General features: G+C 45.5%; 2 protein-coding genes and 1 long non-coding RNA gene across 3 annotated transcripts; 1 reads left to right on the forward strand and 2 right to left on the reverse strand.

Annotated features, from left to right (window-relative positions):
* Positions 1–1,308: 1,308 nt before the first annotated feature.
* Positions 1,309–4,648, reverse strand: LOC139838648 (uncharacterized). Its single transcript, XM_071828689.1, has 2 exons — positions 3,428–4,648; positions 1,309–1,498 (listed from the first exon to the last, which is right to left on the reverse strand). The coding sequence occupies exons 1-2, from the start codon at positions 4,492–4,494 to the stop codon at positions 1,417–1,419; spliced, it is 1,149 nt and encodes a 382-aa protein (XP_071684790.1). The 5' UTR covers positions 4,495–4,648; the 3' UTR covers positions 1,309–1,416.
* Positions 4,649–5,309: 661 nt separating this feature from the next.
* Positions 5,310–8,154, reverse strand: LOC127345790 (putative disease resistance protein RGA4). Its single transcript, XM_051372311.2, has 4 exons — positions 8,086–8,154; positions 7,625–7,989; positions 6,298–7,437; positions 5,310–5,917 (listed from the first exon to the last, which is right to left on the reverse strand). The coding sequence occupies exons 2-4, from the start codon at positions 7,913–7,915 to the stop codon at positions 5,453–5,455; spliced, it is 1,896 nt and encodes a 631-aa protein (XP_051228271.1). The 5' UTR covers positions 7,916–7,989; positions 8,086–8,154; the 3' UTR covers positions 5,310–5,452.
* Positions 8,155–8,340: 186 nt separating this feature from the next.
* On the forward strand, positions 8,341–11,027 carry LOC127345791 (uncharacterized). The gene is made up of 3 exons (XR_007878983.2): positions 8,341–9,053; positions 10,386–10,550; positions 10,645–11,027. It is a non-coding gene; the product is annotated as an uncharacterized lncRNA (long non-coding RNA).
* Positions 11,028–16,962: the final 5,935 nt, after the last annotated feature.

Here is a 16,962-nt window from a genome sequence, read left to right on the forward strand (position 1 = left end):
TTCCAAGGAGGCACTTGGAAAGTTTTTGTGGACTATTGGTAGTCCACAATCCGTGACTCAAGTTCATAACCGATTCAAGAGATCCAGGGAGACAATCAATAGGAAGTTTATGGAGGTGCTATACTGTGTGAATCAGTTAGCGGAAGATATCATCAGGCCTATTGATCCACAATTCCCAATAGTGCATTAGACTACGAGATTCTAGATTTACACCTCATTTCAATGGAGCAATTGGTGCAATTGATGGGACACACGTACTTGTTATTGTGCCAGCTGCTGATGTGGTCAACCATGTTGGTTGCCTTGGATATCCAACACATAATGTTATGGATGTTTGTGATTTTGAATTGAGGTTCACCTCCATTGTTGCGGGATGGCCAGGTTCCGTGCACAACACGAGGATATTCAAAGATACATTTCTTAAGTTTGAAGCAAATTTTTCTCATCCTCCTCCAGGTTTATGGTAAGCTTGTGCACTCTTCATTACGTGATGTTGATATCATATCTACTTGCACTAACTTGTGTTTCATTCAGGAAGATAATGTCTAGTAGATTCGGGTTATCCCAATTAGGATGGGTATATTTCACCATATAGAGGAACCAAGTATTATCTACCTGAGTTTAGCCTGGCTGGACCGCCGTCTGGGAAGCGAGAAATATTCAAACATGCTCATTCATCTCTTCGGAATGCAATTGAGAGAGCATTCGGGGTTTTGAAGCAGAAATGACGCATCTTGCATGGTATATCAAGTTATCTGATAGAGAAGCAGATGGAGATTATCATTGCATGTCTAGCACTCCATAATTTTATTCGCGATAGTCAATTGTTTGATCTACACTTCTATCGGTGCGATAATGATGAGAACTATATTCCTCTGGGGCATGTTACTTCCACATCAGCAGGCAATGTAGGCAATGATTTGGGAGGGGATCATGTTAGCATGAACAACACTCGTGACAACATAGCAGATGCTTTATTCGCATCAAGGGGAGGTGTCTAGACGTAAGAACACTTCTAGCTCTTTTGGTTTATGTGGGCAAGTCTTGTAATATATGTGTAGATGTGCGAAACTTGTTGCTCTTTTGGGTTCATATGAATATATGTGATGTTTTATATTTAATATGAACACGTCAAAATTAACCATTAAGCATGACAATAATGTTATGAACAATCAGAAGTAGCTAATTCGTGTCAAATCAACATTTATACAACTTCTTCAGACTTCATGGGCATTTCAGACATTTCATCCTTCATACCAGCAACAGCAGCCATCAACAGCAGTCCTACCAAACATCAAATCTCTGTTTCCCAAAGCTGCTTTTTCACAGCTCACCAGCTACAACTGCTTTTCAAAAATTGCAGCCCAAACAAACAGGGCCAAAGTGGCGGAGCCACCACCGGGTGTTTTCATATCATCAATCTTCCTCAACATGGTGGTTGCCCGATTTGCTCATTTTATTTATTTTCCTTATTGTCTTCCTCAAACTACCCACTGAACTGCAACAAAAAAAAATCTTCGCTTTAGTTCAAGATCACAAGACTGACATGTTAAGATTAAGGAAAAATGGCCCCGAGTGCAATATGCATGGCATGGGCGCTGAATGAAAAAAAATCCATCCATGAGCTAATGTGCCTTTACATTGGTGCCGGAAGACAGTCACTAATACTGATTTGTGCGTTCAGGTCAAAGGAGAAAAAAACATAAGTCTGTCTATTGTTGGATGATTTGGTGGCATGAGTTCATTCCTCCTTTTTGTTTTGTAACTTTGTGCTTACAGCTGAGGTGGCGATGGACCAACTCATTCTGTTCTGCCAACACAACGTGTGGGTTAGAATTGAATTTACGACCAACATCACATTCACCATCCATTTCTCAAGCAAAGCAAATCCAAAATGTCCAGACTACTAGAGATTGTTATAAATGGTTGTTTATAAGCTGTACTCTAACGCCTTTCTTCGGCTGCTTCCAGTCTAGCAGTGTACAGCCTTTCTTTGACAGTGTCTAATCTACTAAGAGCTCTAAGCTCCCAGTACTTTGAGCGCATTTGGTTCCTCCACGGGTCGCTTTCATGGGGTCTACACGCAGGCAAGTCAGCACTTTAAGGTAGCAAACAGCTGATTGATTTTGATGTCGCTGATCCATCCGTCGCGGCAGCAAGTGCTGCGGCTGCTGCCTTTCTATTTACGCTGCCAGCTAAGGATATGTATGTATATATTAATTAATCGCTCAGATCCCACAAACACGCGCAGTTGCATATGTACCCATAAACAGCTTGAGTAGTATGCACACGAATGTATGCGTTTTCCTTGACATAGTTATATATCTACGATCATGCATATTCTGAATACATTAGTACTTCCTCTTCAGTTCAATTAATTTAGACATATTTTAGCCTACATTTTATCTAAACCCGTGACAAGTATTTAGGTCAGAGTGAGTACAGAATATTGTCAAAAAGTAGACTTGCTATTACAGTACACATGCTTCCAACTAAATCCAAACGTCCAATAAGCTTTTGATTAGTCGAGAAATCCCGGTTTTCTTAAAGCGGTCCAAAACAGTAGTAAACTGAAAGAGCTAAGCGAAAAACTATGGTAAATGGAAAAAAAAAAATCGCTGCAAGTTTATAATCACCCTTGCATGTTTTTTTTACGCCACCATTGGCGTTGCTTGGTGGGATGTGCTGATGGTTCGTAGGTTCGACTGGCGAGTTTTTACCGTTTGTAAGTTCTTATTTGTGTTTTCTCAAATGTGCTTACGTCTGTCATTTAGATGCAATCCACCGAGGTGTCTCACGTGAGGATCTTGAGTTTAATACACTACAGGAGGTCGAACCACCAATCAAAGCTAGTAGAATGTGATCCGCTAAACCTAATCAAATTTCAATCTCCACCCATTACCTTTGGTATGTTAGTATTGTGCATCCTTGATGGCATTTGTGCACAGAAATCATCTCTAACCTCAAGTAGGGTCATCATGTGTGCATCGTTAAAAAAACCACCAAGCTGCGCCCACGGCCAAAACTCTATGAACCAGCAAAAAAGTCATGTACGCGCTGAAGAAAGAACAATCACGCAACAAAAACTACACACTATTATCGGAGGACGGCGCGGCAGAGCGCGCTGGGTCCATCTAGTACTGTACAATCAACACAATCTCTGCATGTGCTAAAGTTAATACATACTCTATGATATCTCCTTTCTAAGAAAGAAGCGTATTTGGAGTTTTTCTCAACCTCCTAATACATATATTGGACATATGCCAGGCTACCAAATCAATGCTTTATACATGACATATTGCTATTGGACAAGATAAAGTATGTGCAACCATAGACATTTCGAAGGAATGGACGCTCTAAGAAATGCAAAGCAGAAGCAGGTGTACTGTAAAAATCAGTACAAAAAATTAGCTTGTCAGGTAAATACCTCGACCATATGAATTCATCTCTTTCTACTTGTAGTCCAAGGGAGTGCAATAGTCCAGGGCAGTGCTGAATTGTCAGATATTCTACACTAGTAAGTTGTTCCATTTTCTCTAAGGAAGATCTCAGGTGTAAGCACTCCCAGATTTCAAGTTCCTTGAGATGGGTGAGTTTTCCTAACCATGGAGGGAGCGATGTCATGCTGCTGCAAGAGAACAAACGTAGCGACTGTAGCTGTGTGAGTTTCATAATGTTCACATGCAATTCCGTTAGCGTCGGGTCTATTATCTCAAGTTGCTGAAGAGATGTGAGTTCACCCAACCATTCCGGCAGTTCTGAGTGACCATTGACTCCAAAGGTTACTGATTCAAGGGAGGAAAGAACCTGCATGATATCTGGTGAGCTGGTCAGATCACTGCAATTGGCAATAGTTAAACCAGTAAGGACAGGTTGGTGGTGAAGCAATCTCCATTGGTGCAGGGGCACGTTGCAGTGCTGAACCTGCATATAAGTTACTGCACTAGAAGAGGATGAAGAACTATTGTGCGTCAAATGTTCTCCCCATGATGACATCACATTATCACTATTTGAAATAAACCAAGACACAACTCTAGGTAGATGTAGTCGCATCTTCAACTTTGGGCAGTCACTTATTTTCAAGATCTGAAGGTTGGGGAAAATGAGCTTGTTCGCACCATCCCCCCTACTCGAAGATGTCATGTTCCACTCCTCCAAACTCTCCATGCCGATGAGAACTAGTGTTTGTAGATTTGGCAGCTGGTCGAGTGGTGGTAGGTTGTTGCATTTGGGCAAATTCCACATTGTAATACTCACAAGGTTAGGCAGATGATATCTGATTATCATTAGCCAGATTGGAAAGCTGACACTATCATAACCTCGTACCATGAAATGCTTTAATGTGGTTGGTGGCACTAACTCTTGCAATACGTACACATCATCCATGAACCTCTTGGCATGCCCACTCCACTCGAAAGTCAACTCTTTCATTCTCTGTTTTTCTATTAATTGAATACCCTTCACCTCTGATACGGTTCTCAGTTTTTCGAGCATTGTAATCCTCAGTCCATCAGGATTTGCATGCTCAAGCTCCGCAAGAGAACTGCCAGATTCGCAATAAGTAACATGCACTACATATAGTGGCAAACGGGCACTTAGTCGCGTGGACGTTTTCAAATAAAAGCATCCAATCACTTTTAGAACCTTGAGATTAGACTAGCCACAATGGGAGTATCATAAGTAGTATCATGCATGCCATGTTGGCAAAAATCTGATGTGGCGCACTAATTAATGAGGTGAGAGATGGAGGTGGTATCATAATATGATACAGTATCATAGCACGTAAAACTAGAAAACTTAGTGGCAAACACATCATGTACATCAATTTGCATTGAGATTCTACAAAACATTAAATATGATGGTACCATGATACTATCTTATGATACTATGCATTGTGAGGGCAGTATCATAAACTAGTATCATGTGCATGATACTAGTGTATGATACTTCCCATTGTGAGTAGTCTTACTCAGTTTAACCATACTTTCTGGAAGCTCATAAAGACTGCGGCAGTGCGACAGGTTTAGTGTGTAGCTTCCTCAGGCTGCCAATACATTCCGGTATACTATGCTGAAATTTATTCCAGGACAAGTCCAAATGCTCTAGATTGGAGATGGTAGAGATACACTTAATGAATACATCCATTGTTGTCCTAGATAGAGAATCTATGCACCCTGACAGATTCAAATACCGAAGTTTTTTAAGATTGCCGATGACTTCTGGTAGCTCTCTGAGACACGGGTCACTCAATCGCGAGTTACTCAATCGCGGACGTGATAAATTCAAATGTTGAAGTTTGGTAAGGCCACACAAAACATCCGCTATTCCATCAACTTGATAGCAGTGTGACAAATTCAGATTTACCAACTCTTTGAGATCAGCCATTGATCTTGGGAGTCTTCCATGTATGCTTGAACAATATGACAAATCAAGATGCATAAGATTTCCCATTTTACCGATTGACTGGTATTGCTGAGATACTGGACGAGCCTCTCAGGTTAAGGTAATTTAATTTTAAGAGCTTGGTAATACACTTTGGAAACATCCTGTTTTGGATTCGTGGAGCATTAAGATACCTCAGCTGCTTCAATTGCTCAACTGAATCTGGAAACTTCTTTATAGAACATTCACCTAAATCCAAGACACGCAAGTACTTCGCTGATAAAAAAGCACCATTACAAAGTTCACTTTTGCCGCTGTCCAGAAAACGTATCGTCCTTATTTTTATAGGAGAAATTGCAGTTAACTTCAGTGACTTACTGCAATCTGTCAGCAATGCATAGCGGCAGCTGCCACCCTCCTTATTTTTCTGTTTGGAAGCATCCAGAATTTCATCCACCATGACTGATCTTGCGAGGTCATGTACCAAATCATGCATAGTGAACAATGTGACATCTTTCTCATGCAGCCAACCGATCTGCAGAAAAACATTTATATTATGTATGTAATCAATAATCCCTCTGTTAAAAATTATAAAATGTACTGTTACTGCCAAATACAAGATTTGACTGTTAATTTCTTTAATATATTTGTTAGAAAAGGCGGTTTTTTGAAAGTTCAGGGTCTTATATGCCACTGTTTATACCTCAAAGCTCGTCATGACAATGGTTTATGATTTACTGTCAACATGTTAAAAGATACTATGATAAAAAGTTAGTGGTCGAAAACAATCCACAATGTATATATTTTTTCGAACATATGTTATTTTGATGAAAATGATGCACTATGTCCGTTGAAACAACAAGATGCTGAAGAAACAAATAAAGAATTCAATTGCAGAGGTATGGAGAAACGCACCGAAGGTGATTGTGAATGTTGAAGGAAGGACATCGACACAAGCTGATTGATGTAGTTCTCACTAAGCTGTCTGGTGGACAGTATGGTATTCGGCTCGATGAAATCAAGAGAAATCCATTGGTATATTAGATCATCTTTAACAATATTATGGCCTTTTGGAAAGATTGCACAATAAGCAAAACATAACTTCAAGTATGGATGCATACTGCTATAACTCAGCTTTAGGGACGCAAGAACATGAGACGAGGAAGATCCATCTTCTGGAGTAGATCCGCTCCAGACATCACTATCTCTAATTGATGCCCATTCATCAGACCTCACGGATTGTAACATGTATCCAAGGGATTGAGCTGCTAAAGCCACACCTCCACACTTTTTTGCAATATCCCTTCCTATCATCTCCAGCAACTCTTTGTCTGGTCTAGTTTGAAATGAACTCTTTTGTTTTATGATTGTCCAGCACATTTCATTTGTCAAGGGTTCTATCTCATAAGAATCTCTGGTGCGAAGTTTCATTGCAATTCGTTGATCTCGGGTGGTTACTACTACGACCACTTTTCCAGCATTTCCAACTGTTAGCATAGCCTTCAAATCCTCTAGTTGAGATGAATCCCTCTCCCACAAGTCATCTAAAACAATAAGAATATCTTTAGCAACGAGTATTCTTCCAAGGCGATTATGTATCATCTGCCTTTCAGCCAGTTGGCTTTGTTCATCTGATACTTGTGATATTATAGAGTTACCAATTTCATTCAAATCAAACTTCTGGGACACATAAACCCACACTCGAGAGTAATCTTTGAATTGGTTATCATTGAAAACCAACTTTGCCAATGTTGTTTTCCCAATGCCTCCAATACCATGTATGGGAACAATGGTGATCTGTTCCGTGATTCTTACAGATAAAATAGCTAGAATTTTTCGTTCGTCGACAGTCCTCCCAATGATAAGTGTCTCTTCCATAACAGATGATGTTTCCCGTACATCGCTAACTTGCCTCACACTAGAGCTCCCGTCAGGCATGAAACTGAAATTTTGATGTTGTTTAGTGATGTTCTCAAGTTGCCCTCTCATTACCCTCATCTTATTAGCCATGACAATCTTAGGAACAAACTGAAGACAGTAGGATATGACTGGAATCTGTGAGAGATTAATTTTATTTGTTAGTTAAAGCAACTATGGTTGCTATTCATCTCCCGTGGAACAAGAAACACTTTAACTCAAATGGAGAACTAGGAATGTCAAACATATATAAGCTATTTATATTGCTTAATTTGATGGAAAAATTTATTTGGTTTAGCTATTGCATACATAATTATGTACATACCTTTTGTCCAGCCGGTTCTTCAGTGTTGATTTCAAATTCATTTACCATGTCGGAGATATCGTACATGGCCTTCTTGAGCCGTTCCAGCCAAAGGTGAACCGCTGCGTCATTGATCGACCTCTTCTCGGCGTCCTTGAGCACCGCCTCCACGGACTCCAGAGTGCTCCTCATCTCCTCGAGGTCTTTCTTAAAGTTCTTCTGCATCTTTATATTACTTCCGATGGTGGAACTCAGCTCTTGGCAGAATACCTTGATAACAGCAGAGGCAAGCATGCTCCCGAATGCCGCCATGGCTGCTACTGGCGTGCGCTTGTTGGTCAAAGATGTGGGAATGTGGAACCGAGCAGTATGGATGCACGGAGGTTCTGAAGTAGGCATACATATTGGAGTTTGAGTGACACAAACAGATAACATAGGAATGTTTTAGGGCACGTTCGGGAGCTATAAGGCAAATTTCTCACCTGTAAAGAACTCACGTGTACTGGGCACCAAAGAAACGTCTGCAATGTTCCCTAAAAAATTGTATGGGATTTAATTTGAGAACCTTTACAGTACCCCTAAATATATAGGAGCCATCCATTTAAGCGGATCGAGTGGCTCAGGCACGCTGTACTCCACTTCCAGGCCATAGAGTACCCACTCATTTATTTAGGGGTACTGTAAAGGTTCTCTTTTGGCAAACCAGTGGAGTACCTCCACCGGAGGATCAAAATTTAATTTCTCGTGTTAGCTGGCTAGCCTGGCTGCCCCCGGTAGGGGTATTGACATGATTTTTCTTTATGTGAAGGTGTTTTTGCGCAAGGTACCCAGTTCGTCTCAAATCGTGATTTCGTGGACAAACCCTAGAAAAAGTGTTCCCGGCGGCGTGCGGGGGAGAAGGAGGTCGTGCCGACTAGAAATGGGGAAGAGGCGCAGCCCGGCCGTCGCGTCGAGGCCCCCGGCGAGGAGCCAACCGAAGAGGGGGACGAGGAGTCGCGCGGCCGTGGCGTCCATCCACCGATGGATACGCGCTGGAGGGGACGGCCGGGTAGGGAGACGAGTCGGCGCCCGGCCGTGGACTGAGAGGAGTGAGACGGGGATGTGGCGCGGCCGTGGTGTCCAGGTGCCGCGTCCCAGCAACGGCGATGTGGCGCGGCCGTGGCATCGAGCCGTCGGGTCCCTGGGGCGGCAATGGGGCGCGGCCGTGGCGTGCAGCCGTCGGCTCCCTGCGACGGCGATGTGGCGCGGATGTGGCGTCCAGCCGTCGGCTCCGTGCGGCGGCGATGTGGGGCAAAGTTACGAGCGACGGTCGCGTCCAGCCGTTGGCTCCCTGGACGGATGCGCTCCGAGGGTTGTGGCATAGGTAGGAGCTGCTGTGGAAGCAAGGTGGTCAGCTCCCTTGACGGTTGAACGGGACCTGCATCAGTACGAGCATCGAGAAGTTCAGCATGTGAGGATCATCTATCCCACTACCTCTTATTTTTCATAGCGATGTATTGCTACATTTCAATTGCGTAGCTATGAATTCAGGATTGCTGTTAGGGCCAGTCTATGTTTTGCTTTGGTTTGTGGCAGTTACATTTTTTGAATTAATATTGTCCTCTAGATTGCTGTTATCCTAGTGAGGTTACATAAGGTAGGAATTTTTTCGAAAAAGAGAAGCTTGGAACTTTTATTATGTTTGTAGATTCATCGTTGAGATCACGACCATTAGATTGTCGTAATGAACAACATACATATTAATCTCTATTTTAGATGAGTAGGATACAAACAACACACATAATTGCTAAATGTCCGGTTCCAATTATTTTGTCATCAGCACAATCTTGAGTTCTGAAATTTTGAACTACCCTCGGATAAATGGAAACAACCAATAGCAGTTATTTCTCACTGTTTATAGTTGCATCATGTATTAAAGAAGAATTACGCCATTCATAAATGGTTAACCTTTTTGAAATATGACTCAGAAAAGATACCAAGCAAACAACTGGTAACATATCAGAAAGTAAAAGATGATTTTGAATTGCACTTCACACTTTGAAACTAGAAGGTGCTTCCCGGCAACCATGCAGTCATAACTTAGACAATGACTGACTAGTGTATGGTTTAAAGCGGACGCATAGTATCCTGTGAACAATTGACAAGCACCATTAAAACTGGTATCCACTTTTAAAAAATATCATTCAACATTTTTTTGGACATCTTGCTTACTTCGTACTTGTTCTTCACAGTGTAGAGCATGTCGCATGGCAGTTGCTTCCTATAAATGTCTATATCTTTCTGCATATGGGTGAATTGTCAAGAGTTAAAGTGAATCCATGGAAGAAATTTAGAAGTGTGCGTACTAATTATTACACCTGTGTAAATTTTTGGGATAGTTTTTTTGCCCGTCAGTACTCTATGAACCTAAGCACAAACAGACCACAAGAGCTCCTGCAAGAAGTAGGAAAAAAATGATCAGGATTGCATTTGTTAAGGTTATGAAAGCTGATCACACCATGGTGATGAATGTACGTACTGATCATCCGGACGCTATTCGCTTCCTTCAATCATCCAGACGCCATACAATTCCTTCGATCATCCATACTCCGACATATCGTTTCACTAGTTGGGTGGGCCGGCTATCCTCTTAGTTTTCTCATCTTCTATCTTCTCTCTGGCCGTCTTCCCCCCATGAAAGTATTGCGATTTACCAACATTTGAACTGCTTAATTAGATCCGTACAGTGGCTGGTTTAAGTCATCTTAATTTAGATCTAACATGGTTGAATTTCTATTCAAAGGATTTTGTCGAATATGTCAAAGAAGGGATCCATCCCGCGGTTTAGTCATCCTGCATCACCAACCCTAGATGGTTGTGAGCTGCCAGAGCTTCAGTGTGCTTGCAAAAAAACGGCAGTGCGACGCATGTACGACGTCAGTGCTTCCTAACATGCAATGTGCCCGAGGTGATATTTCTTTTGTATTCAATAAACTATTTTGCAATATCTTCTTGAATTGCATTGCAATAACTTGTATATGGTCTGATGTGACAAATCGCAGGGTTCTAGTTTATCAATGCGGGACGACCTTCTGAACAACTATGCCGACCAGACGCTAAACTACTGCACTGCAGCTTCAAACAGTACTCTGCATGATTCATTGGATTCAACATCAAACCTTGTGAAGGAGAAGGAACTTGACTTTGTCTGTTCACAACTGTATAATTATAAGGAGAAGGACAAAGCTCATAACAGAGCACATGCCAGCAGACACCAAGATGAGATGCAAATCTAGGAAATATTGTAAACTTTTCTGGTTCATGCTTATATTGTATATGGCCAGAGTAATGATTCCCACCGTGTAGAATAACCATCATCAATGGATAATCTAAAGTGTAATCTCGATCCTTCCGTCTATATGTAAATTCAGCACAACGCAAATAATGCAATGCCCAGGGCCAAAAGGAATCCATGCATGCACCAAGCACCAAGTTTATTGTGACAAAAAAATCCCAGGTACTACATAATTTCTATCCCACAATATTCATTTGCTGCTAACACACAGTAACCTGCAGCGCAACACAAATAATGCCATGCCCCAGGGCCAAAAGGAATCCATGCACCAAGCACCAAGCACCACGTTTACTGTGACATATAAATATCTCAAATCTCAGGTACTACATAATTTCTATCTCAAAACTCAGGTACACGACGAATATATATCATATCAGTCTATAAGCTTGACTTAAGCAACAACCACGTCACCAGGCTCCCTCTTTTGGTCAGTAGCTTCAAAGTACTTCTGCAAACGGTAACCTTCTTTTGAGCAGATGAAACGTCCTCTTTTCAATTCTTTCGCATAACTGTTGTAGTGCTCATAACCTTGTTCTTTGCATCTGATTGACCATCATCAAATATTCTTCTCTCGCCTTGACATCATCAGTAGCATCCATCATCCAAACCTGCCATTATCAAACCATCATGCTTAGATACATCTTTATCATATCTGCCCAAATTATTAAAGCGAAGCAACTATCCAGGGTACCGTAAAAGTTGCCTATATATGTGGGGCTGAAAGAATTTAGGGTTACAAGTGTGCTCGATTTTTAATCTGTAGCTGTCAAGAGTGCATAGAACCTGAAGAATGGCCTGATTTTATATCTTAAAAAAAAAAAGGATGGTCTGATCTTTTGACTATGTAAATAGTCTACAGTTGGCGAAAAACACACATCACATTGCATATCCTGCTGCAGGTTGGACAATGAGCTGAGGGTTTTGAACTACTTTGCGCCTTTGTGATCTATTATAGACATGTAAGAAGCAGAGTGACTAACTGGGCTAAGTTCAATTTTATATTAGTTTTGTTCAGAACTAGATATGATAGCAGAGACACCGCTATTTTTGTTTTTTTTCAAATTTTACACCACTTAGAACATACAGGATATACATTCAAGAATTAAAATTTGTGCAAAGAAAGTACTGCTGTATGGCCATTAAAACATCAGGAAACATCAACTGATTGGCTCCAAATAGAATGAGATACTTAATATAATTTTTCACATCATTTTTGTTCAAAACTAGATATGATAGCAAAGATCGACACTCCTATGTTTCTTTTCAAATTTTCACCACTTGGAACAAACAGGCTATACGTTCAACAATTAAAATCTGGGGAAAGAAATACTACTGATGGCCACTGCTACTGTAGTATTACTGCACAAAGATATACAAAAACTAACCAGCTCACGTCGCTACACCAAGGAAGAGCGCACAGGCGATCGGGACGAAGGCGGAGATGGCCGATCGGGTCAGCCGCGCCTTGGGGAATAACGAGCCTTCGACCCAGGAAGCAGGAGACGGCGGCTGCAGACGGCCACCAATGGCAGAATCGGGCGGCAACGCGCAGTGGGGGTCAGGGCTGCGATGCGGAATAGACCAGGCGGCGGGGTAGTGTGGGCCGCGGGGGCGGCGCAGTGGGGGCGGGGATGCGGAATCGACCTGGCGGCGGCGGCCGGCGGAGCGTGGCCGTGTGGGGAGCGAGGACGCGGAATCAATCGACCAGGCGGCAGCGTAGTCTGGAGCGCCGGGACACAGAATCATGAACTAGCTCTATTGAAAATCTCCATGAGGGTTAAAGTGCAAATTGATGCAAATTGTTCTTTTGACACTTGAAGAAAAATAAAATTTCAAATAGTGCTACAGCACGGACGGTCAGATCCGTCTGGTACTCCGCCGTGTGGTGTTGGAGTACCAGGGTACTGTAAAAATCGCCTTTAATTTCTTGTAAACATGTCATTTCGGTCCTCTTCCTAATCTGTTATGGATCAAGAACAGTATTAAAGCTTAGATAAACTCATAGCCCTTGTGCAAAACACACATCAACGAGGAACCTCATGGAAGAGACGAACTTAGAGCATGTCTAACACACCCCTTAAAATTCTGCCCCGTATAACACGAGTAAAGGGCCCTGTATTCGATTTTGATCGGCCGAAAACTCGTCCGACCTAGCAGACCCCGTATCACTAAACTGTAAAAGAGCATATTCCTAAAATATGCCAAATTATTATTTTTTCTTTTTTCCTCTTCTTCCTCCTCTCCTTCTTCCTCCTTCACCCCATCGCTTCGCTTACTACCCGACCGTCGTCGCCGCCGCCGCCGCCATCGCTTGCCGCCACCGGCCGGCCGCCGCCCGCCGCCGCCGCCCCTGCCGGCGCCCACACCCACCACGGCCCCCGTCACCACCGCCCACCACGGCCTCCGCCAGCCACCGGCCGTGGGCCGACCACCGCCGCCCACCACGGCCCCGTCTCCACCGCCCACCACAGGCCTTGGCCACCGCGGCCTCGCTTCGCCATACGGCCTTAGCCACGGCCGCCCCGCCGCGAGAAGACTGCAGCAACCGCGGCGCGCGACAGCCACGGACGCGCGGCGGCGCGGCGGAGGTGGTCGCACGTTTCTCCAGCGGGGCCCCATGGCGGAAGCAGTTGCAATTTGGTGAAGATTCAGCACGCCACAAGTGAAGGGTTGGCCCTGTATTCAGCCTCCCACCCTGTACTTGTAAGGGGCGAGGAGCCGCCCCGTAGCCAAAACTGTAAAAATTCGATACGGGGAGTTGATTTACGGGGTCTGCTAGACGGCCGGGTAGAGGTCTACCTCGTATATCGGCGGTTATTTTACGGGGTTGGATCTTTTAAGGGGTCTGTTAGACATGCTCTTACCCACTTGGTCCCTGAGCACGACGCTGCCGCACACCTGACACTCGCGAAGCACCTCACCAGCAGCACGCAGAGGCCACCGAAGATGGGAAGGGTGCGAGCACCTCGATGGGGCCTAACCCTCCGCCTAGGAGGAGGAGGCGGTGAAGACCCCGGACTCCCCACATCCGCGGATGGCGAGATCCTGGTGATGGGACTGATAGTACCCAGATCAAGATTCAGATCGAGTTAAAGAGAATTTGGGAAGAACTCTGAATATTTCGGGTCTTTTCGGGGGAATTTAAGGAAGGGGTGTGCTTTGAACCAACACTGAAGTACCGGATTACCTAAGCAAAACACAAGCCACGTAAAGGGTAATGAACTGATCTAAGGTGGAGATTAAAACTATGATCTAAAGGTAATGAACTAACCTGTTTACAGCATTTCTCACCTCGTCCTCCACGCCGGTCATCCTGAGCCCGTGCGGCGGTACCCAAGTCATGGAACATGGAATTGTCACGATACGCGTTGTTTCTTCGGTGGCATCGCCACCCGCATGGCCCGCATCTCCCCATTGCTTCGGTTTTGCAGGAGGATGTTTTGATCCACTCTGACCAGTGGCAGGATCAGAATTATTCCCTTAGAAAGAACTCTGTCCAGATCGTCAAGCTGGGTGCCTTTGATACCCCTAGACCTTTTGGCATGCATCCGGAGAGATCAAAATGGCTTATTTTTTCCCGACTTCCCGCCGTGTTGTATAAACTTGTTTGTAAAGCACCCATGAACCTTAGGAAGAACCCTAAGAGCATCTCCAACCGCGCGACCCAAACCGCGCCCGCGCGTCCGTTTGGGTCGAGCCGGACAAAAACGCGGTCCAACGCGGGGACGCACTGCAAAAGCGGACGGCCGCGGAGTCCGGAACGACGCAAACCCGGCCCAAATCTGGGATGGGTTTGCGTGGCCGCGGATGGCACGCGGCGTCCTCGCGTGTCCGCCTCGTCCGCGTGGCTGGCCCACCTGTCGGTGCCCCAGTCCTATTAAATGTGGACTGGGGAAGGGGACTGTCCCTATCCAGTCCCCACTCTCTCCACTCCGGCCGCACGCGCGAGCTCGAAGCTTCCGCGCCGCCATGGCCCCGAAGCGCGAGTTCGAGCCGTCCGCCAACGACCACGAGGCCGACAGCCGGCCGGCCGCGCGCCGCCGGCGTTCGCAATGGGGCCGCCGGCGACGCCGAGACGCGATCGGATCTACGTCACCGTAGCGGTGGCGCGGATGTTACGGGACGCCGGCGTCCCAATGCCGTGGGGGACGTGCACCTCCCCACGGGCCGGCACCCGAGCGGATCGGGTTCCGTGCCGCCCATCCCGGCGTCCGGCCGCGCCGCGTCGCGGAGATCCGGAGGCGCCGCGCGGCTGCCGGCGGACCTCCAGCGAGGACCCCGCTTACGGCGACGCAAGTCCCAACGGGACTTGTGGTTCGAGGTGGAGCACGATGCGCGCCGGCACACGTGCTTCACCTCCGCGACTGGAGGAGGCGGCCGTGAAGGCCCAGAGGACGCCCGGGCGGAGCGTGGGCCTTCCTCGAGCCGGCGCACCGTCGGGAGGAGGCAACGCGTCGGCGGCGCTCCGGGAGGAGGAGGAGCGCCGGGCCGCGCGCTGGCGGAGGAGGAGCGCCCGGCCACGCTCCGGCTACGAGCGGAGCTGCAGCCGCGACGGAGGAGCAGCTCCGCGGTGAGTCCGCGCGGAGGGCACGGCTGCGCAGCCGGCGAGCCCGCCGAACCGGACTCCGCACAGGAAAGGCGCGGTGGTCGCCCTGGCCGGAGTCCCCGGTGCCCTCCGGCGTTTCGAGCCGAACAGCGCGTCGCCGCCGGGGGCGTCGTCGTCATCGACGCCGACGACGACGAGTACTAATCGGGGTAGTATCGCCGGCGGCCACCGCGTGCTCGCAAACCCTGGCTAGGGTTTGCTTTTTTTTTTAGTTTAAAGCCCATATAGGGCTTTCTTTTGTGTAAAATTTGCCCAAAATAGGGCTAAGTTTAATGACCAGCTAGTTTAAATTTATGTTTTGTTGTTTTCCTTTTTTATTTTCATTTTTGTTTTATTTTATTACAAATGCGCTGCGTCCGCGCGTTGGGCGCAGCGCGCGACCCAAACGGACACGCGGACGCGGGGCGCTGTCCGCGTGTCCGGGCGGCCACGCAAACGGCCCAAAACGGACGGTCCAGCGCGTCCGTTTGGGTCGGCCGGTTGGAGATGCCCTAAAGGCACCTGATTTTTTAGACCCCAAAGGACCAGCGCAATTGAAAGGAACACTAACCAAATCCAACAAGATTCGCTGGAGACAAAACCTCCACATGTCATTCGACAATGCTAGGAGCATGGCCGATAGCCCGATATGAGGGATAGAGGGTAGGACCTTATTCAATCTTCAAGGAGTCGCCACCACCACGTTTTTCTAGTAAAACAAAAACTCTAAACATACCGAGAAAAACGAGTACCGAAATGTACCAGCCTCCATAGCCCTAAGGCCACAGGATGCTTGGTAGATCGGGTGGTGCCATCGACGACAGGTAGGAAGCCCTATAGGCCTGGGCTGACGGGAAGATCTTTTTTTCTTAGGGGAACCCGCAGATGATCATGTGTAGAATGATTCTGCGGTAAGCATTCTTTAAACCTTTCTGCTGAGTATAGAGCCCAAAAGCTCAACCTCAGTTGAATGGGGCGCTCCTATGCACCGACCCATCCGGCAGCTACGTGCTACCGCACACCTAGGCGTCCCCCGCGGCGGTCTATGAGCCGCAACCCAACAAGACAAGTAGGTATTTTTCGGGAAAATATGCTACATGACACCGTTATTTTTGGGCATTTGTTAAAGCACCGTCCGATTGTGTCTTTAGAAGGTATCATTATAATTATGTGGCATATTTGCCCAAACACACCACCTGGCTAAAAACGCAAAGTTTTTCACTTTATCTTTTATAAAAACCAATCATCCAAAGAAAAAGTGCGAAACTTTCCATTTCCTTTCTTAAAGTCTGAATATTTTCGAAAATAAATAAACATTTTTCACAATGTGAACATTTTCATAATGTGAATACCTTTTATATTTGAACAATTTTTAAAAATATGATTTTTTTGAAATTTAAATATATTTTTTAGATTGAATAATTTTTAATTAGAATTGTT

Source organism: Lolium perenne, chromosome 3 (assembly GCF_019359855.2).
Source record: "Lolium perenne isolate Kyuss_39 chromosome 3, Kyuss_2.0, whole genome shotgun sequence".
In the NCBI taxonomy this organism is placed as follows: domain Eukaryota; kingdom Viridiplantae; phylum Streptophyta; class Magnoliopsida; order Poales; family Poaceae; genus Lolium; species Lolium perenne.

Excerpts from the sequence above, each read along its gene's own strand:
- LOC127345790 (XM_051372311.2), bottom strand. The coding sequence starts at position 7,915 with ATGGCGGCATTCGGGAGCATGCTTGCCTCTGCTGTTATCAAGGTATTC. Across the intron at positions 7,438-7,624 it reads AAGAACCGGCTGGACAAAAG|ATTCCAGTCATATCCTACTG; the intron begins GTATGTACATAA and ends AATCTCTCACAG. Across the intron at positions 5,918-6,297 it reads AACATTCACAATCACCTTCG|ATCGGTTGGCTGCATGAGAA; the intron begins GTGCGTTTCTCC and ends GTTTTTCTGCAG.
- LOC139838648 (XM_071828689.1), bottom strand. The coding sequence starts at position 4,494 with ATGCTCGAAAAACTGAGAACCGTATCAGAGGTGAAGGGTATTCAATTA. Across the intron at positions 1,499-3,427 it reads GATGAATTCATATGGTCGAG|TTCAGTGGGTAGTTTGAGGA; the intron begins GTATTTACCTGA and ends TTTTTGTTGCAG.